General features: G+C 31.9%; 3 protein-coding genes across 3 annotated transcripts; 1 reads left to right on the top strand and 2 right to left on the bottom strand.

The window, feature by feature from the left end:
- The first annotated feature begins 2,418 nt into the window (after positions 1 to 2,418).
- LOC137806132 (probable xyloglucan endotransglucosylase/hydrolase protein 27) lies at positions 2,419 to 5,195 on the top strand. Its single transcript, XM_068606096.1, has 4 exons — positions 2,419 to 2,846; positions 2,946 to 3,046; positions 3,589 to 3,797; positions 4,630 to 5,195. Exons 1-4 carry the CDS (start codon positions 2,648 to 2,650, stop codon positions 5,135 to 5,137), a joined length of 1,017 nt encoding a protein of 338 aa, XP_068462197.1. The 5' UTR covers positions 2,419 to 2,647; the 3' UTR covers positions 5,138 to 5,195.
- Positions 5,196 to 8,855: 3,660 nt separating this feature from the next.
- On the bottom strand, positions 8,856 to 12,502 carry LOC137806131 (anthranilate synthase beta subunit 1, chloroplastic-like). Its single transcript, XM_068606094.1, has 8 exons — positions 12,335 to 12,502; positions 12,093 to 12,253; positions 10,827 to 10,897; positions 10,653 to 10,690; positions 10,410 to 10,520; positions 10,077 to 10,176; positions 9,809 to 9,941; positions 8,856 to 9,150 (listed from the first exon to the last, which is right to left on the bottom strand). Exons 1-8 carry the CDS (start codon positions 12,450 to 12,452, stop codon positions 9,049 to 9,051), a joined length of 834 nt encoding a protein of 277 aa, XP_068462195.1. The 5' UTR covers positions 12,453 to 12,502; the 3' UTR covers positions 8,856 to 9,048.
- A 2,021-nt stretch (positions 12,503 to 14,523) lies between these two features.
- On the bottom strand, positions 14,524 to 20,803 carry LOC137806130 (RNA demethylase ALKBH10B-like). The gene is made up of 8 exons (XM_068606093.1): positions 19,767 to 20,803; positions 19,468 to 19,590; positions 19,157 to 19,254; positions 18,902 to 19,019; positions 17,095 to 17,217; positions 16,742 to 16,854; positions 16,486 to 16,640; positions 14,524 to 15,466 (listed from the first exon to the last, which is right to left on the bottom strand). The coding sequence occupies exons 1-8, from the start codon at positions 20,416 to 20,418 to the stop codon at positions 14,773 to 14,775; spliced, it is 2,076 nt and encodes a 691-aa protein (XP_068462194.1). The 5' UTR covers positions 20,419 to 20,803; the 3' UTR covers positions 14,524 to 14,772.
- Positions 20,804 to 22,080: the final 1,277 nt, after the last annotated feature.

Below are 22,080 nucleotides of genomic sequence, written 5' to 3'. Positions count from 1 at the left end.
ATTGTAAATTATTATTCATATGATTTTATATGATAATTAGTATAAAAAAATGTACTTATTACTCGTGAAAAATTATGATTTAACGATAGTATATATTTTTTTTTATATTATCAATGTATTATCTATTCATACCATAATGTTTCGAGTCTAGTAAATATATTCTAGAAAAACTTCAATACTTCACCATGTAATATGATTTATTAATATAATGTGAAATAAAATAAAACTTTATATAATAAAGTATACAAAATAATCTCTAACGTGGTTGTTTATCTTACTAATCCAAATTTAAGTTTAAAATTCATGTAGCACAGATACGGATATGGACACTGACACGATACGGATACGGATACGGAACACGAATCTATATATTATATAATTTTAAATATATAAATTGAAAATAAATATTTATGTACAAAAGTATGTTCCAAATTCTTTTGAGAACAGGAATATATTTTTCATGACTGGTTCAAAAGAATTTGTTCTTATTTTTATAATCATAATAAAAATTTATACAATAAATTTGAGTTTTTAGAAAGTTATTGTATTTATACCTTTTAAAATTGTGTTAGAACCATGCTAGAATTTTCAAAAATCTAACAAATATTTTTTTGAATTGAATACCTCATCGATAAGTATCTACGAGTGTCGTACGAGTGTTGACACGGATACGTATGTCCGACACGGATACGCCATTTAAGAAGAAGTGTCCGAGCCTCATAGCCGCTAAGTAGAATTGTAAAAAAACTGAGTAATATATAATTAAAGAAAAAAAAATCTATAAATATTTAATATTAAATTTTTTGAATTAAAGGTGTAATGTAATGATCTTATATAATTTGGTGATAACTGATTAATATTAAATCCTTCATTTTCTAGATAAGTTTCAAGTTAGACGTTAAACAATTTTTTTAGTTAGAAGTTAAAGTATATTTTTTTTTAAGATAGAAAAACTATTTAAAGGATGAAAACTTCTCTCAATATACTCTAAAATATTTTTTTTTAATATACTCTTTGTTATTATTTATTAAAAATATTATAAAGTCATTAAAGATTAACTAATCAGACAAAAATAGTGTCTCATGTAAAGAAAAACCTCATAACATCTCCAATTTTATATATTAAAAAAAATATGATTTATGGTGTTAAATGTAAGTAACTTATTTTTATTTTATTTTAATGGAAGAAACTCTAAACAACTTACAATTTTATATTTTTTAATTCAGATTTAATTAAGGTACTAATAAATATATAAAAAAAGAGAGAGAAAATGTCTTGGAATATTCCTAAATAAAGAGATAAATAAATAATTAAATAAATAATTCAGTAGATGTGACAATTTTGTGGAGATCATAACCATTGAACTTAGTTTATAACTATGAATTAAAAGTAAAAAATTCAAAGTGGCAAATTTGAGATTGTATAATTTATGCAATGTGAAAATAACAATAAGTATATATTGAAAGAAATGTACTTTTACTTTTGTTCACCAATATTCTGTTTTATATTTTAATATTCTTTAAATGAAAAGTTTTCAATACTTTAGTCTAAATAAAAATAATTTATATTTATTTTTTGTTAAATGGAATCTTGAATTTAATTTTCACCAAAAATAGATATTTAATAATATTTGTAAAAACATGTACCTGCTAATATTTGTAATGGTTGATTTAGAGACAGAAAATTATTAATTATTATTCTTAAATAACAGTTACTTGCATAAACAAACTAAAATAAATTAAGTAACTCCAAATAACACATAGAATACATGACAACAATTGCTTACCCTAAACAACTTCCAAGCATCTACAAACTCAATATGCTTTTTACTTTATACCAAAAATAATATTAAAAACAATAAAAACATCCCAAAAAAGATTAATTTATTAATGCTATGTAATATAAACTAATTCGAGCTGGACACTAATACGAATATACTCTAAAATGTATGAGATAAGACATCTACCTATATTATATAATTATAAATTATGTAAATTGACAATAAAAATCTGTATACAAATATGTTTAAGTTTTTTTAGCAGAAAAATGTTTTTTATAATTGGTTCAAGTTCCTTATTTTTATAATCATAATAAAATTTTATATAATAAGTTTGAGTTTTTTAGAAAATTAATGTATTTCTTCATTTTAAAATTGTGTTAGAATCATGATAGAATTATCAGAAATTCAACAAATATTTTTTGAATTAAACACTTCACTAATACGTATCATACAAGTGTCGTACGAGTGTCGATGTCCGCTACGTGTATACAAACTCCTCGCTATTTAAGAGGTATGTATAAGTCTCGTATATTATATCTAATAATGAAAATTTGTGTTAGAAAAAAAAAATTTATAAAGAAGAAAAGAAAAAGATATTTTTTTTATCTACTTATGAACAGAACAGCTACTCACAGCACATTCCCAACTCCCAAGTCTACAAATAAAACGTTATATTCCAAACTCTCTAACTCTCTCTCTCTTTCTCTCTCTCTCTCTCTGTGTAATCTCTGTTATTTCTTCTTCATCACTCTTCTCTTCTCTTCTCTCTTATCCCCTATATAATATAATAATATTACAACACTAAGAGAAACAGCAGACAAGTAGCCAGAACAAGAAATCCTTTGACACATTATTAATGAAACAAACATGGGAGGGGGTCACATGGGGTGGTTCCTCTTATGTTCTTCTTCTCTGCTTTTTCTTGCTGTGATTGCTTCATCTGGGTCACTCGCAAACTTGCCCATCATAGCCTTTGAGGATGGCTACACCCACTTGTTTGGGGACCATAATTTGGTCATCCATAGAGATGGAAAATCAGTTCACCTTTCGCTTGATGAAAGAACAGGTTTTTTCCATCTTTCATTCTTTTTTTTCTTACATGGTCACTTTTCTATTTTTGTCATGTTCTTTTTTTTGTTATCGTTTTTCTGGGTTCTGATTTCAGGTTCTGGATTTGTGTCTCATGACCTTTACCTTCATGGCTACTTCAGTGCCTCGATCAAGTTGCCTTCTGATTACACAGCTGGAGTTGTGGTTGCATTTTATGTGAGTAATAATGGGTACTAATGCATGATCATAAAAAAATAATATCTTTCTTGTTATAATTTCATACCCTTTTTGTAGGAATTTAATCGTCCATCATAATTATAAACTATGCATTTTTTTCCCAACTACATCAACATTCTGATCATTCGTTTCGATTTTCTTCCTTTTTTTACTTTTTCATTGCAATTAGCCAAGAACTATTACTTTGTGAATATGATGAAACCAGCCAGGTATCTGGAATTTCTAGAAATTGTTTTTGAAGCTTGCTTGTAAGTTATTTGTTGGAAATATTAATATGTTACAAGAGAAAACAAACAGATTGCTTTCAGTTTCATTTTTCATGAGGTCACTAATAGGGACAAAAAAGATTGCTTTGTTTTTCCTGTTTTCAAGCTGTTTTGAAGGGAAATTTCAGTGTTTGTTTGTATTATTGAAATGAAAACGCCAGTTGGTTTGTTTGTCTCGATTTTCCCCTTCCTTTAACATTTTTTCCCCGGAAAATAGGGGCATTTGTAATTCAGTCCTCACATTTTCTGCTGCAGCTGTCAAATGGTGACATGTTCCAGAAGAACCATGATGAGATAGACTTTGAGTTTTTGGGGAACATTAGAGGCAAAGACTGGAGGATTCAGACCAATGTTTATGGCAATGGAAGTACCAACACTGGTAGAGAGGAAAGATGTGGCCTATGGTTTGATCCTGCTGAGGATTTCCATCAGTACAGTATTCTCTGGACTGATTCTAAGATCATGTATGATGCAATATATTTGAATCCTGCATGCCATATTTGGTTATTACATTTTCCTTGTTTTGGTAAAACTAGTTTCTTTACGTGTCCAATTATTGCCTATTAAACTCCAGCAACCCCTTGCTTTGATGGAGTAGTGTGAGGGCTTTTTTTGCTGGATTGGTAGGGGTTTGTTAAAAAGATTCTCTGGTTTTCTTTTACCGTTTACTACATCCACAGTTTTTTTTTCTATCAAAACCAGTTTTTGCCTGTAACGGGATTACAATGTACAATTCATGCTTTTGATTATTTGCTGATAGTGAATAAAAACCAGATATAAAAAGGCCTAATTTTTAAGTTGTGTGTATCCTTATGGAGAGGAACCCACATGATGAAATTTTGGTGGGATGTGTGACCCACAAGATGAATTTTAGTTGTTGGAAAACTATTTTTGTCTACCTACTAAATTCATGAATTGGTAATCAATATTCATTCCTTAGTTACTATAGCTACCATAGAAACTGGATCGCGTATGCCCCTTGCATGTAGGAGATAGGAGGAAATTATTCTGGATTTCCTTTTATGTTTCACCTTGTTACTTGCTACTTGTAATGATAAATTTAATAACGTTAAATTTCATCACATTGTCCATCAACAGAAACCATCATTAGTACTCTATGATTTTTAAGGTAGTTATTATGAAGATCAACAAGTTTACCATACATGACAAGTTTTGGTTGGATGAGGATGTAAAAATTCTTTACACTATATGCATATACTATTTACTTAATTTGATAACTATTTGTGATTTAGTGGCTTTGTTAATTGTGTGCTATATATTTTCTTCCTTATGCAGATTTTTAGTGGATGATGTTCCTATTAGGGAAGTTAAGAGAACAGAATCTATGGGAGGAGATTTCCCCTCAAAGCCAATGACTTTGTATGCCACCATATGGGATGCATCTGATTGGGCCACCAATGGAGGCAAATATAGAGTAAATTACAAGTATGCACCCTTTGTTGCTGAGTTCTCAGACCTTGTCCTGCATGGTTGTGCAGTTGATCCCATTGAGCATGTGACCAAGTGTGACAGTAGTGCCCAAGATTCTGAGGCAGTTCCTTCTGGCATTACTCCCGTACAAAGAACCAAAATGGGTAACTTCAGGTTGAAGCACATGACATACTCTTACTGTTATGACACAGTTAGATACAAAGTCCCTCCACCAGAGTGTGTCATCAAACCCCAAGAAGCTGAAAGGCTTAGAAAATTTGATCCCGTCACGTTTGGCAATGGCCGGCGCCACCGTGGAAAACGACACCACCGTAGTAGAGGTAGCCAGGAAGAGACTACCTCTTCATTTTAATGTATGGTTCTGTATGCAGATTTTGTCATAAAGGAAATATATTTTTATCTTTGAATCAGTTTGATTTGCCTGGGTTAACAGTATATCTTTTGGATTAATGGTACTTTTAGACCCTAAACAATGGATCATTTTTTGTTTTAGTCCCTAACTTCTAAGAGCATAAGTTTTGGTCCCCCACAGTGTTAGTTTTAGGTACTGAAGTTTGGGTAGGGTATTGAAAAAAATATAGGGACAAAAACTTATAGATTTCCAAGTGAAGGACTAAAACCAAAGATGATCCATTTTCCTGGGTCTTAATCTATTTCTTTTTCCCTTGTGTCCTTATTTCCCTGGACATAGAAGTCCTTAATATGATGGTTTATGACATGGTTCTTGATGGTGGGTTTATGTATAGTCCTTCATCATGCCCTTAGGTTCCCAGGTATAATTCCTCATTGATGTATTGTGTATTTAGACACACCTCAGGGTGTCAACTTATGAGGCTGAGTTCTTTAATGAGTGTAAGTTATGAATTATTTTTGTGTTGGTATGCCACGTCCAATATGAAAGCAACCAAAATGGTTTTATATTTAGTCCATGACTGTAGTGAGGTGTGTTGGAGTGTCTGGAAAATTTGCATGGTCAGATTTGTCAGCTTGAGGACACAAAATGAGGCCATTTTGTCAAGGTAATTGGAATCCAAAGTCAAGTCTTGAATGTGACAAATGCTGCAGGGCTGTTTAGTTCACTGGTGCTTTCATTAAATAGTGTGACCAAAATTTCTCTCTCTTCTTTTTCTTTCCCATGCTTTTGTCCTCTGGCCTGTAGTTGGAAATTTCAAATGGGCAGTTGGGATCTCTAAGGTACAACATTGGGAGTGATTATTGGCCTCTTATCCTATTGCACCGTCTCTCTGCATCACAGCAAAAAGCAAACATTGAAGGCAACTTGTGTCCTTCATTTTTCAAATAACAAGGACATTTCACTACTCACCAAATCACTAATTGAGAGCTGCTGCTAAGTGTTAAGATTAACTGATACTACATTGTTGTAATTTGACATGTGGTTGGTCTAACTAATACTGAATTTAATCTTATTGAGTGATTATTAAGTTCGGATTATGTGGATAGAAAAAAAATTATTTGATTTGAGAGAGATACTTCACCTAAAATGATTAGTCAGGTTATAGGATTATCACTTAGTTTTATGACTAAAAACTTTATCAAAGAAAATTAGTTCTGAAAGACTGAACTGAAATGTTGAGAAATATGACAGAAATTGCGGTTTAGTTATGTTGAGAAAATTACCAAGAGTGTCTCTATCAGAAAAGTATACAATTAACCATATAAAATTATGTTTAAAAGTACTTTATGCAGTAAAACATGAACAGTTTTCCGAAAGTATTTGACAAATCTATATTTTTGTGAAATTTCTCAAAACTATCATTCCATTGCCATGAAAGTGACAGAACATTTCATATCATTAGTTTTAGTGTAAATCATAATATTAGTTAGTGAAAGTAATTAATCAATGATCCGCAATCTGCTCCACTTTTAAAAGCATTTTGGAAAAAGCAATAGCACTAGTTTGACAAATATCTGAAACTTTTTAAAAAGAAATAAGAAAAACAACAAACCCTTCATAAAGCAACAGACCCTTCATATTGAAAATTTTAATATATATTGATTACAACAAAAGCAAGTACTCCCTCGTGTCTTGAACTATAGTCATGTTTAAACAAGTTCACATGTTTTTTTAGTGTTAACAAAATATGCGTTTTTCTTCTGTTTTTGATTCTTTACTTTTTCTTTTTCTTATTTGCGTTCTTATTAAAAACATTGTTTGATTTCAGTCTCTGATTTAGCACTTTGTTCATACATTTCATGTTTTCAATCCATATAAAACTTCTATCACTTTTTCTTATACTCAAATATCTTCGTTTCATTCCATATTATTTAAACAGCATTGGACATGTTTTCTAACATAGTTACATAATCTTAATACAAAATCTTGATGTGAATAAGAAAAATAATGAATAATCCTTATACTTTTTTTACTTGGCCTCACATAGTAGCAGAGAAGGACTAATTAGCAGAAGAAGAATCAATGTGAATGTGAGCTTTGTTATGAAGTACCTATATGAGAAATAACAAAAGGTCATTATCATACCTACAAACAAAAGTAAAATTTCAAACCTCAACTTGTCCATTGGCTAGCACCAAAGATGAATGATGGAAGAGAGATGTTGCTTTTTTTTAAAATTACCCAGAAATTAAGGCCATAGAATGAACATGCTTCCCCCATTGGTTGCCCAATCAATGGCTACTTATTTAATATTCATTTCTTTCTTAAAATTTTCACTCATTTTTGTCATCACTGTCTCCTAACAGCTACAATTTAAGATTTTTTTTACCTGTATAGAAATAATAATGTCAGTCGCCATTTTATTGTTTTTCTGTTCTAAATATAAAATTTGATGTTATTTTTAAAAGGAAAAAAGATTTAGAAATTAATTTAAAACGTAGAATATTAACTAATTTGTATTCTTTTAAAGAGGGTGTAATAAATGAGGAGTGATTGATCATTCTAAAAGTTTTCTCCTGACACAGGTTAAGATTTGGTCTTGGATCTCTTCAAATGTATGTTTCTCGTTTTCTGACTAGTGTCTAGAATTCTAGTATGTAAGCATTCAATTTAAAGTTACTAATAGGGTGACGGAATTGATTCTTGATTTTACTGATGTATTTAGTTGGTAGTGTAGGGATAGACAGTAGGCGAATCTTTTGGAGTTTTGTTTGAGTATGGGAAAAGATGTTTTTATATATCTTGTTATGTACGAGGGTTATACCACCTCTTAAGTGAGTCTATTTAATTTATTTGTTTCTTACCGATAAAAAAAAAACCTGGTAACTTACATGAAAACCTTATAGTTTTATTTTATTTTATTTTCTCATTTTTTAACTTTTTTAGTTTTTCACATTGCACTTTGAAACTGAAGTGAAAATCCTTATTCTGGCAGAAGACGACACACCTAGTGGAGATTCCAAACTGACCTGTGACTTCAGTTCTGCTTTGTAACTCTCTTTTTTTCTTCCTTTAAACATTGTAACTGCTGAATTTGTAGTTAAATATTACTAATGTTTCTGCCTTCACATTGATGCATGCATAATATGAAAACATAACTGACACAAGTTAAACATTTACTTTACTGTAGTTTATAAAACAAATATTATCATGCCTTTTTCTGCAGTTTTGTCGGCATAAATGTTCAAGTTGGTGTTGCTAAATTGGAGGGAAAATTTAGAGAAAAACATGTTTTCTGACACTTATAATATTATATCATCATTTGTTTTTGCTTTTGTTTTGTTTTAGTGTTGTCTTACAATTTTATCATTTCAATAAATGATATCTAACCCCACTGTCCTACACCTGATAATTAAGTATGTTCAGATTTGGTGGGTGAGATTTCTTCCGTTTGAAGACCAAAACACTTTGTTTATTTTATATGGAATTTACACTATAGTTTAAAGTGAAGTTAATAAAGTTTAACTATTACCTAGAGTTGAAATTTTCAACTACTTGCACACAAGTCACATGACAAACATCTATACCTCTGTCACATGACTCATATTACTAGCATATACCTTTCTAGCTTTCATATCCAGTGGAGATGCAAACCTCTCTATTTCAGGTAAGGTTAGGTGGAACCTTTTCTCTGGTGAAGCATGCAGTTTACAACTTTATATGAGAAAGTAAAAATCAAACTTTTATATGAATCAATGAGGTCAAGGTTCTACCTTACCAAAATTTACTTACTATCACATTCTAAACTGTGACTGATAAAGATTTTAACTAATAATCTTTATCTTTATTTATTTGCGGCAGAACTTCAAAGCCACATTTTAACTTCTATGCACAGATCAAATATTGTTTCAAGAACCACCAGCCTCCATTTTCTCAATAAGCTTGACAAAATTTTGGACAATTTTCTTCCCTTCTGGAGTTATGATGCTCTCCGGATGAAACTGAACTCCCTGTAGTTTCACAAAAGTTAAATTTCAATATGTGAAGAGAAGGGAGGCATTATGCAAGTTCAAATATAATAGGAATATGAATAAGGCATGTGATAAAACATGAAAATAGAAGGACATGTAACAGAAGTGATAAGAATGGGAATAATATATTTTGCTTATTTATAAGAGAACTCATCAATTCATGGTTTATGCACTCTCACATTTCTAAATTTCTGGATTTGTAAGAGAAAACTGACACATTTACATTGATTTACTTCATAATAACACGAAAAAAAGTAATAAAATACATGCCAAACACATGGATGATGTTAACTAAACTCCATATCAAGAATGAACCTGATTACACTACATTTCTTTATTTTTGGAAAGAATATAGATTTCTTCCTAGATTGCATTAGAAATATATCATGTTGTGAATTTATCTTCTCCTAAATGAAGACCAGGAATTAACAGTTACAGATGAATACTTCAACCCCATAAATTAGTCATCAAGTTTCAGTACTCCCAGTTTAGTTATTCTTCATATCCGGATACTCCTTTTATGTTCCCTTCATGTATTATTGGAACACTTAATCATTTAGACCAAGTCACTTTACATTGATAAAACATTTATTCAATGCTAAATAAGACAAGTTCTGAAGGAAGATTAAGATTTTACCTGTAGATGCTTATATTTCTTATGGCGAGCAGCCATTATAAGACCATCTTCTGTCCAGGCTGTTGCCTCAAGTTCATCAGGAAAACTCTCTTTCTCAATCACAAGGCTGTGATATCTACCAGCCAAGAAAGGACTGAAAATGATACAAATTAAATGGAGTAAAATTATGTCAGAGCCCTGTTGAAACTTGAAAGCAAAGAGAATGCTGCTGCTGATGATCACCAATAGTATATAGATAGAATAAATAAATTGAAAGCAGAAACCTTACTTTGACAGTCCAGCAAGTACTCCATCTTCTCCTTGCTCATCATAATAAACCAAGGAACTTTTTCCATGCATGACACCATAAGGAGAACGAACAATCTTTCCTGCAGATGATAACATGAGAAAGTTTTGATCTTATTGTAGTGACCCAGCCAAAAGGAATAAATGAAGTTGAGAAAGGGAGATTATGTGGTAAAGATCTAAATGCCATTAAAAATGAAAGTCAGGTTAACAATGAATCACATACAAACATAACAAGAGAATTTTATACTCATTTTTATACACCTAATGTGTATGTGAATAAAGGGATTTAAAGGCATCCACTACTCAAACTCACCTCCATAAGCCTCACCAATGCACTGCAAACCCATGCACACACCAAACAATGGTACAGTTGGTCCAAGTTCCAAAACTGTTTGCAAAGATATGCCAGAATCTTGAGGTTCCCCTGTAAGGATGGAACATTGTAAGTGATTGTGTTTATTCTATTATTGGTTGTTGCTTCTGTTATGAAACATTGATCATAAGCATATTTAATTAAGAAATTAAAAAAAAAATATCTAAAGAATCCAAGCCTTACCTGGCCCAGGTGATATCAGCACTCCTCTAGGATTTTTCCTATGCAAAATGCAAAAGACAAAAATATGCATAGTTAGTCTTTTACCTCAGGATTAGGCAAAGAGCATGCATTATCCCACAAACTGCTTCATCAATAAGAAACTGTTAAGGACACACGCAGCAAAAATAATTTTACCCTTTCAACTCTTCCACTGTCAGTTCATCATTGCGGTAGACCTCAAAGTGAAATCCTAACTCTCCCATATACTTCAAATGTAAATGATACAATGTTAGAATAGCCACTTTGTAAAACAGATGCACATGTACAACAACAGATTCTACACATATATGTTCTTAATTGCATATTTCTCAAAAACAAGGAGGGTAAAATGTCAGACTTGTTATTGCTCATTTGAAAAAATTTCATCAAGTTTGCAGAAAAGAAGGGGCGAGGATGAGGAAGTTTCAGATCCATTCCCAATAGTTTTGGGAATGAATGACTTGATTCATTTTCCAGATTTCCGTATTTTATGAAATAAACTAACTTGTTATGGAAATCCCTCTTAAATATATACACCATCATTGCAGGAGGTCCAAAACTCAAGCAAAAAACATCATGTAACCTTTTCAGATGACAAACACAAAAGTGCTTGAAATTAGAAAAACTCTGCTTGCTGCTTATTTCACAAATCATGCCAAAAATTTAAATCACTGCTTTCATCACAACAAGTTTCACAAATTTGAATCATTTAAAATGACTCCCAGGACTTCTACTAAACAGATTTAGGTCTTCTACAATAATGCAAATTTATCAAACTCCTAAACATACATATACAACCAAGAATCTTGAGTACGAACCAACATCTTGAAGAAATTACACAAATGAACACAAGCAAAGAAAGTAGCAGAAAAAATACAATCAACACCCCTTCTCAGAGTAACATAGTGAGAAAAGTACATGATGCTAATCATCAGACATTAAAAAAAAATCAATCTTGAGAACAAACCAACACCGGTAAGAATCACATTAATAATTAAGAATGGATTTAGATCTTCTACATTTCTTCAAATTCATTACCTATCAGGAATTTCAGCACTCACAAAAAGGAAGGGATTATCAATCAAATACAAACAATACCACTACCTTTTCTCAACCTAATACAGTGAGTAAAGTACATTGTAGTTATCAAGCACTAAAAGAATAAAAAGGAAACAATCTTGAAAACCAATCAACAAATGACACAAACGACAAAGAATGAAACTCGCAAAGATTATAGATAAATTCACCGCATAATCAGCATCAAGAAGGAATCCAACAAAAGATCAAGAACGGATTCAGCTCCTCCACAATTCCTCAAATTTCATCACACAAAGAAAGAACCTTGCAAAGATTACAGACTAAACCAAAGAACCACACAATCACCATTAAGAAAGAATGACAAAAAAGTGCCAAAGAACCAACCTGGCAAAGATTATAGGTAAAGCTGTCATAGTTATCAATAACAACAATGGGGTGGTTGATGGACTTCTTAGCTGAAATGGGGAAATCCGAATTGGTTTCCAAGGCATTCAGAGCAGCATTCGGCACCACCCCACTTACCCTTTTTCTCACAGAAACCACCCCTGCCATCAAAAACCAAAATTTCGCATCAGAACACACTCATCAACAAAATCTGCAAAGATAAATGGTGTTGGGTCACTCACCGAGGGAGGAGGTTCTGACACGGCTGGCGAGAGATTGAGGGATGCGAGGAGAAAGACAACAAGGAGAAAGGTTGTTGGATTGAAGAAGCGACAGTTGAGAGAAGAATGTTGCAGCCATATTCAAGAAATTTTTCTTCTCAAACACAAACACAAACACAAACAAATTGTTAATAATTCAGTTTATGTAGCACAACAACCACCTTTAACGGGTGAGGGATTCTCTGCGGTGAGAGCAAGAAGAAAATCTAAAAGAATCAATCTCAGCCCTTTGATTTCTTTTTGAGTTTCAAAAGAAGAGAAGATTCAATCTTAACCATTGGATCTTGTCTCCAGATTAAATGGGTGGAACCTAACTGTACGAGATTTTCAAAAAGGTTAGTTATGTCATGTTCACTTTCTTTATTACATATTGTAGATTGGAATTTAAAATTTAACCAACATTTATTAAATTATTGTTTACTTGATATATTTTGAATATGATGTTACTAAATTTATTACTAGTATTTTTTAATTAAAATATACATTTAATATGGTTTTATTACACTGTCGTTTTTATTTAATCTGTAAAAAAATAATATTTCACAGTATTTTATGTATTTAAGGGATTGACTTTTTCTTAGATGTTTTTCTTCTTGGAGTCGAATATGTGAGAATATATATAGTTAAATATTAAAATTAAACTCTAAGTACTAAATGAAATGGATTTATAAGAAGCAGAAATAATTAAAAAACTAATAAAAAAACCTATTTATATAAAAAAAAATTGACTAATAAAAACTAATAATATGGTAAGAGAACATTTCCACGTATACTTATAACATGGTACAATTTTAAATTTTTTAAAAAATTAACCATGTCATTTTTCAAAGAAAGAAAGTTTAATATTTAACCACATAAATCATTAAATAAAAATTAATTTTAAAATTAAAATAATCATTAAATAAGAAACTAATTTTAAAGATCAAATAATCGGTAATTATATTGACTAAATTAGATATTATTTTATAAATTAAAAAAATTATTAATATTTACAGTAATTTTTGTTATTAATAAAATTTTATAAATTAGTATCTAATCATAAATTAATAATTATTTTATATTATAAGTTAGTCTTTAAGATTAATTTAAAATCTAAAATATTAGTAGTTAAAACTTGTAACTAATTTAGAAACTACTTTCTAAATTTTTATTAATAATAAAAATTAATTTAAATATCAATAATTTGTAGTCTTTAAAATAGTATTTAATTTAATAAATATAATGACTAATTAACTTTTATTTTTAAATTTAGTTATTATTTAATAATTTTTTTAGTGAAAAGTAACCGTAAGCTTCACAATATTCACTTTCACAAAGGCTAAAATAATTACCATGCAATATAGAATTTTTTTTCAATGAGATTGCTATTTTCTATAAATAAACCTAAAATTATAATTTTTTCATTAAGACAAATTAAATATGTCTGATGTAATTTTATTATTTAAGGAATTTACGTTATGTGAATGAATCCTTTTCAAATGACGAAAAGAAACTTATTAAAGAATATTTTAAATCTTATTTAAAAGAAATTAATATGCTTTAATTAATACATGTTTTAAATTGTTTTAAAAAGAAACAAATAATTATTTTTACTTTAAAATATATTGATTGCCATAGACATGAAATTCTTTAATATAAAATTACATAATAAATACTAGTATAAATAAGGCTATAAACATGAACATAGTAGTACAATGAAGAATTTTCAAAAGATAGTTATTTTCTATTGATAAGTGTATCTACCATGTGATTTTTCAATGAGATCATTATTTTCTATCAATAAAACTAAAATTCAATATTTTTGTTAAGAAAAAAATATTTTATCTCGAGATGGTAAAATTTTTCGTCTTCTTATTAGATGGGAATTTCTTTCACTAAGCTGGGTTAAAATTAACACTTATGGGACTACTAGGAGTATCCTAATTTTGCTACTTGTGAAGGTATTTTCCATGAAGTATGAGAGAGTTTATTAGTGTTTTCTCTAAGCTTCTTGATAGTGTCCTCGGCTTTTATTTTTCCTACTATATTTCAAGTGTCCTAGGCTTTTATGTCACCATGCATGCATCAAACTAATAGCTTAAGAAAATAGTAGAAGAAAACATCACCACAAACAATAATCAACGGCAAAAATGTATGAAATAATTCAAAGCTAGGAAAAATCAAAATCTGAATTAAGAATGGGTTTCCCTCTCTGTAAAAGTTAATATAGTAAAACAACCAAAAAGGAATGGAGCAAACAAAGGATTAAGAAGTGAACCAAAAAGTTCTGCCTCCTTCCCATGTTCTCCCTTTTGCAGTATTCTATCGTGTGTCGTGTTGAATGTTGCCGGTCTTTACATTTGCTTCATACTCCTTGTTATGTTCGTAGCTTACCCTTTTCCTTTCATAACCTTTCCTTCTCAAAGGTTTGCATCAGTTGTGTCATTGCTTTCATCTTCTTTCCCTACAACATCTTCTTCACCCTCACTTCTATCTGCATTTCCATTGCACTCTTGCCTCCCTACCACATTTCCATCCACTTTACCTTTTGGTGAAGAATTTATGGTGTTATGGTTAGATTTCAAACTTTCCTTTCCCGTCGAAGTAGTTTCCCCGCTCAGGTTCACTTCAGATACAACACCTGGCAAGTGTTGTGAAGAAGTGGTACCTGAGCCGGGTGGAGGGAGGAAGACTCCCGTGCCGGGAACAGGCATTCGTGGAGGCGGATGCCTCTGAGGAGCCGAGGCCCATCCGGTTGAACCGAGTGGGATTGGCACAGGTGAAGCAAATGAAATGGGAGGTGCAACCGGTGTAGGCACAAACAATGTCTGCATACCGTTTGGAGGGGCTCGAATGGATGGAGCCGGCAGTACACCGGTAGCTGGAATGGTCGGATAATGCTTTGGGCCTAACTGATGGCGCATGTGATTGGGAGTTCGGCCCTGCGGCGGTGCCCAATGAGATGTCACCGCCGGACTAAGTCGTTGAGAATCATTTGGCAGAGAAGTTTTTGGTTGGGACTTTGTGAAGGTCACAAGTATCCGTTGTTTGTGAATAGAAGGAAGTGCATGTTTAGCTAAATCAGTTGATTTCCCTTGCATCACCAGAAGGGACCTACAGTTGTCAGAGTAAATAGATCATATCAGGAGAAAGATCGCAACAAATTTAAGAATCACAGGACATGAAAGACTATAATAGTGTATAAACAAGGGAATTCATGAATAAAAAATGAGCAGAAATCTTTTCAGACATAATAAATGCAAAAAATTATTTAACAATTGTTGCATTATAATCAGTATTGGTATAAAAGTTTAAAAACTACTTAAAAGAATGCAATTGAAAAGTATCTGTCATAGATACGTATCTGACACTGGTTACCACATGACACAATACGTATCTTCTCAGGTATTCAGTATAGAATGAGATTAAAGGGCATAACAAGCAACACTATGCAGCATGATCTGCTTATGAGGGTATGAACCTCAATAACCATCAGCAAATCTAAAAGCAAAGAAACTTTCAAGTTCAACAAAAGCCTTATTCAAAAAACAAGAAGGCTGTTAAGAATAGTAACACTGCAATGGCAAATATTGTCAGGCATATATCTCATGGCAGAAAAAATGCTTTCTATAACCAGAGTCAAACTACAATCACAATAATATAATAAGAAACAGATTTCATCTTTGAAAAAGAAATACAAATCCACCGAAAACGTATCTTAACAGTGTATCAGAGAAACTAAATTGTTGATGCACATGACTTTATTTGGATTGGAAACAAACATTTAATTCATGGATTAACTCAACATCAAGAGATATATTTATCAACTACAAACTTTAACATCAATACTAATATATTATTAACGTATCATATTAAAAAAATTAAAGATCTAAGTGAAAATGAAGCCAATGAATGAAGGATTTGTTTTCGAGTGAATTTAGAATCTAATACCTACTATGGACTCAACTAGATCTAAGTTAACCATAACTTGTAATACAAATAAATTGTCGAGTATAGACAGTTCTGTATTGAATTATCACAATTTAATTGGCTTCTATAATGCCAATATGATCCTATGCACAAAAATATCAGAAGCACTTGCATAAAAAATAGATAAGGTTAACAAATATTACCCAGGTACAAGAGAAAGCTTGACTGCACCCCTGTAATCCCCAGGATGGTCTGAGACGATTGTTCTCCCAAAAGTAATGTCACATTCAGTTAGGAAGAGCATATAAACAGGCCTTCCAAACCAAGGTGGACAACTATTAGGCTGTGAATGATCACCCTACAGATGATTGCAATACCTAGTTATGTAAAAAAATATTACACCAATATAAATTAAATTCCTTGCCCTCCCCCCAACCCATCAAAGGAAGAAGAAGCAACCTCATTAAAGAAATCCACAATGCAAGCATCAGGCTTCACAGTCATCACTTGTGAGGCAGCCAAGCGCTCAATAATATCTTCGAACAAAGAAGGTATAGATTCTACTTTCTTATCTGTCATATTCAAATGGTGTGTTAGGCAACCGCAATCACTACTCTAGAAAGAAATGCACACAAATCGATGGGCAGGATTGCAGTAACTTGGCCTAGTAACTGAGTAACATGGTGGAACTTCATCAGTTGTTACTTGTACTACAAGAGTGTAGTGAAAGACAAATAACATGGATGCAAACAGAAAAAAATACGAACTATACTAATGATCTGTATAAAATAAATTTGGATGAGATGACATGCCTTTGGAGAGTCCTGTTACATTGTCCACATCTGGTGGTGCATCAGCAATGGGAACACCTAACTGAATCATTTCCCTTCCCCGTCCTTTTATGGGCCTTTTCGATACCACAAATGTCTGACTTCCTGTTTTTTAGCAATTAGCAGGAATTAAAAGAAAGTTATTTGCATTAGAGAAGCACTTGTAATGCAAAATATATATATATATATAATGATATGGTAGATCTTTGGAAACCAAGTCCCAAAAAATTGAAAAATACAATACTTCTGAGTGAGTACTAACTAAAAGACAAGTTTAGAAAAATGGATTTACAACAGAGAGACTCAGCCTTCATTGAATGTTAAAAGGGATTTCCTTAATATAGGGGAAAATTCTGGGGTTTGTACAATAGTAACGAATGCACCCAAAGCAGCATCCTTTCTTTACATCCTATAGATAAAATGAATGACCTCTTCTCTCATTCTTTAGTAAATTCAGTACCAAATAACATTCCATAAATGGAAAGTGGAAACCTACTCATTTATAAGAAATATAATTTGCATTACACACAAATACAAATGGCAATTGTCAAAATATAATCACAATTGTAATTTTCAGCATACAAGACAATTCATGGACCCGAAGTTTCCTGCTTTGAAAATACTAGGTTAAAGAGGTTGAGAAAATTAAATCACATTAGACCATATTAAATGTTTCTTTGCTCATGCAAACTTTAAAGTTGCTTGAAAGACAGAATTTTAAGAGGATAAGTGGTTTTTGATAGAATGCTCAGGTGTGAGAACACAAAGAGGGGCCAAGTAAGACTTTCATACAACTTTAGCACAGCACACCAAGGTCATATCATACCATACACAAGTCACTCGGTTTTAAGTATCTCAGGTCATCATACAAAATGACATGGAAAAAGAGGGAGATCTAGGCCATAGGAATCGTGCAAGGTGAATGGATGAAGGACTGCTTTGGAATATAATTTGTGGTAAAGAAAACGAAGCGCAACTAAAGCTAAAGGGAAATTTAACCACACAGCTAAAAGACCTCCAATGTTTTATGGAGTGAATTCTGAATGGTAAGGAGCCAAGATTGCAACAATAAAAATGTTGCCAGGATAAGTGTATACACAAAACAAGATAGAATTATACACGACACATTACCAGAATTTTGGTAAGAGATCTCCCTCAATTATGCATCTTCTCCAAGTTCAAATATAGAAGAAAATATACAGCTTCATTAATAACTTTTTTAGGCTGATATTATTTTCTTTAAATATTTTATCCTCCTATTATTTATTTGCATTGGTAACAATGTTATTCTTATGTTTCACATACCTCATCTCTGTTGATGAAGATTTCTTTTAACCAATATAAAAAGGATAGCATCATCAGCTTCACTCAAGAAAGTATTGTCTATCACACCTTGGATTCTGAAGGTGTTGATGTTTTTTTATGATAAATTTTATAAAAATGGAAATATATATATGTGTGTGTGTGTGTGTTCGCAACAAGCACAAGGGTCTGAAAATGCATATTACAACAAGTATTTGACTCAGTTTAAGCAAAGGCCATTTTCTACCACTTTACAATTGTTAGTTAGCATCATGGTAATTCCAAATAATTCTTTGTTGACAACTATTTAACTACTAGAATGGAAGACAGAAAAGTATGTACCAGTATATTGTCATTTCTCACCGAAACCACCAACTTTCAGAATATGGTCAAAGTCACTGAGTATTGCATATCAATCAAAGAAAGTTTAAAAAAAGCAGTGACAGATCTTCCCAGCATGCTAGCATGAGACACACAGTACATTTACCTTGAAATTGTCCTCTTTTTCCAGCAACTCTCATATCATTGACTAATGAAACAAGTTTTGAAACTTCAGCACTATCAATTAAATCTTCATATAACTTCAGTCCATCAACCACATTCACCTAACATATAAAAACAGGTGCACTTTACAGATAGACTGTTAAAAGAAGGAATGGAAGAAAAATTATGAGGTATTAGACATGAAGAAAAGAAATAACAAGAAATAAACAAAAGCAAATTAACATTAAAAGGACCATACCATCTTCCCCTCAAACATCTCGTTGCCAATAAAAGTTTTTCCAATGGTAGAAGCATTCTGACTCTGATGTTGATTTTGCACAGAATGTGAATCATTCCCTGGAACACATGAATCGCAATAATCAAATCAATGTGAAAGGCGAATTAAGTCTATATGCTGATCCTATAATGGAATGTGACTCTATGTGTGTGACTGCAAGTAAGGGAAGGACACAATCTGAGCATTATTTACTTATATAAAAAAAACTAATGCATTAAACAAACATAGTCCTGTGTCCTCTAGATTTAATCACAGTCAGCAGTAACAAAAACCTTTAGAATTTGATGTGCATTCTTCATTTTCTCCCACAGCTTCACATTCTGAGCTAGACAGAGATCCTTGAAAATTCCCAGAGCCATTCAAAATGCCATCAAGTTGATCGTTTGTAATAGTATCTACCCAAGAAACCAAAATATGAGACCATATCTGAAACCATGATACATACATCCAGACATACATAGATATATACACACACACAAACATATATACTATATATATACACACACACACACACAATATATATATATATATATAACCATACATACATATTCCAAAAGGCCCCGTTATTTACCTTTACTCTCCTCAGGAGATGCGATACTATTGTTATCCATGGTCCCAACCTTGCCACCAGAGTTAAGTTCACCATTTTTATCAATCACACGAGTCCCTTTTTCCACACCTCCAGTAACAACCACAGCATTCATCTCGCGACCAAAAGACTCTACTTTAGAATTATAACCTTCCTTGGCAGCCTCATTCCTAGAATTATTATAGCCTTCCTTGGAAGCCTCATTCCTGTGCTGTCCTTGCCTAAACCCTGAACCGAACTTCCTAAACTCCTTGGAACCAGCCTTTGCCGGATCCACAAACCTCTGCTGCCTCCTCCAGGCTACCTGCTGCAGAGCATATACAACCTCAGACACAGAAAAGTACTGCTGCATAAGTAGCACCTGAGTCCAATTACACCTCCTCTGCTGAATTGCACCAACAACCATATCATACACCCCAGGCTCACCAACAACACGCAAATGTTGGCACAAGGAGTCTATGATGGCATTCGCAGCGGCGAATTCGCTGCGGAGCCAACCGATAAAACCATCCCTCTCATCCACAAACCACTGCTGGTGGCGATACTGGATCTCACCACCGCCACTGGCAGCACCACCGCCGACCGGAAACTGCAGTTTTTCCGGCATGCCCCCGTTTCCCGATGGCATTGCCATGAGAACTCGATGCCCACAATGCACTACACACTACAGTCGCATACAAAGCATACCCAGTGGAAAAAAAATGTGATTTTTTTTAGCGGGGTCTCAAATCCAGTGCAATTCTGGTGGATCCCACAAAATGGGATGCAAAAATGTGGGGTTTTGAGGGTGAAAGGTGGAATATGTTGAGGAAGAAGACTTACAGAGGAAGAATTGTGGGGTGTTTTTGATAGAGGAAGCGTGTGAGGGAGATCTGAGAAAGAAGTGTGTGTGATGTAATGTTCTTGAGTTGAAAAGAAAGAAGAAGGTTGGTGTTCTTGAAGAATGAAGATCTAGGGCTTGGTTAAGGTTATATGTGCCAATGTTATAGGAAAAGATTATGAAATTTCATGGCTTATTCACCACGCATCCACTGTTTAAATTAAATTAAATGCAATGTGCCTAATTTCTTCTTTTTTTAATTATTAGTTTATTGAGATGTTGATTTAATTTTTTTAGGAAGATACTTGTTTTGTACATTTATTTTGTATGAGCTATAATTACCATTAAAAATTAGGAGACTTTTTTTTTTTAAGTATAGAAATCACTGAAATGAAGTTTGTTTTCTCTTAGTTTGACTTGTTCAAATACACACACAAAAATTGGATATCATTGGGATCTGTATTGGCATGCAAATATTATAAGAACAAATTATACTCAAATTCTTTAGTGTAAATTTGAATTTTGAGTTGACTTTTTTATTTATTTATTGTAAGTGAGATAAAAGTAGGAATATAATATAGAATTAATGTATTAATATATAAAATGAGTGTATCTAATGTGAGTATAGATGTTTGTATGAGACAATAAGTGTCATTCTATAGTTAAAATTAAAATATACATAATATATAATAGATATTTATCAATAATTTTAGCATCAAAATAATATATTTAAATTAAGTGTCATTTTTTTTCTTTTGTTAAAAAATGTGCAACACGAAAATTCAGAAGGTCACTTATTCTAATACTATTTTCGCCTAAGCATGTTCAACCGTAGAATTCTAATGAGATCTCGTGCATTAAATTAAGTGTAATTTGTATGCAAAGTTATTGATCATTGTCTTTTAACATTTAATCTAAAGTGATTTTAGTGGAGATCATTTAATGTAGTATTAAACCATCTAACGCCAAAGAGATGATAGTATATATATAAGATCATATGATTCAAATTTGTCTCTGAATGGATCCAATAATAAATTCAATGGACTAGTGTTCAAGACTTATTTACTAGTAATACAAGTTAAAAAAACAACAAAGATAAAATGGAGGTTTAGATTATGTAGAAAATTAAAATAGACGTGTAAAAATAATGAAGAAAATAGGTCCTCTAATACTAGTGAATTTTTTATTGATTATCTTAAGATTTTAACTCTTTCAACTTTGACATTGAACTTAATCAAATTAACAAACATGTACTAATGTATTAAGTATCTCACTCGTCTTCGAGCATCTACTCGTGAGATGTTTATCTTCTACTTTTTAAATTAAGCAAACAAGATATTGATTAGAATTAAGCAAACTAACTAAGAAGTCCAGTTAAAAAAGAGAATTATTCTCAGCAAGTGTTCATAAATAATTTCTTAACAAAAATCATAATTCAAAAATATCAGGTAATTTAACACAAACCAGTATAAGTCA

Source organism: Phaseolus vulgaris, chromosome 3 (assembly GCF_000499845.2).
Source record: "Phaseolus vulgaris cultivar G19833 chromosome 3, P. vulgaris v2.0, whole genome shotgun sequence".
Lineage (NCBI taxonomy): Eukaryota > Viridiplantae > Streptophyta > Magnoliopsida > Fabales > Fabaceae > Phaseolus > Phaseolus vulgaris.
This window is presented reverse-complemented; position numbering and strand designations above follow the sequence as displayed.

Coding starts and splice junctions, on each gene's coding strand:
- LOC137806132 (XM_068606096.1), top strand. CDS start 2,648: ATGGGAGGGGGTCACATGGGGTGGTTCCTCTTATGTTCTTCTTCTCTG. Junction 3,047..3,588: donor GAGTTGTGGTTGCATTTTAT/GTGAGTAATAAT, acceptor TTTCTGCTGCAG/CTGTCAAATGGTGACATGTT. Junction 3,798..4,629: donor TGGACTGATTCTAAGATCAT/GTATGATGCAAT, acceptor TTCCTTATGCAG/ATTTTTAGTGGATGATGTTC.
- LOC137806130 (XM_068606093.1), bottom strand. CDS start 20,418: ATGGCAATGCCATCGGGAAACGGGGGCATGCCGGAAAAACTGCAGTTT. Junction 19,591..19,766: donor ATCTCCTGAGGAGAGTAAAG/GTAAATAACGGG, acceptor TTTCTTGGGTAG/ATACTATTACAAACGATCAA. Junction 16,641..16,741: donor TTGTGGATTTCTTTAATGAG/GTTGCTTCTTCT, acceptor AATCATCTGTAG/GGTGATCATTCACAGCCTAA.
- LOC137806131 (XM_068606094.1), bottom strand. CDS start 12,452: ATGGCTGCAACATTCTTCTCTCAACTGTCGCTTCTTCAATCCAACAAC. Junction 9,942..10,076: donor GTACTTGCTGGACTGTCAAA/GTAAGGTTTCTG, acceptor TATCATTTTCAG/TCCTTTCTTGGCTGGTAGAT. Junction 9,151..9,808: donor AGAAATATAAGCATCTACAG/GTAAAATCTTAA, acceptor GTGAAACTACAG/GGAGTTCAGTTTCATCCGGA.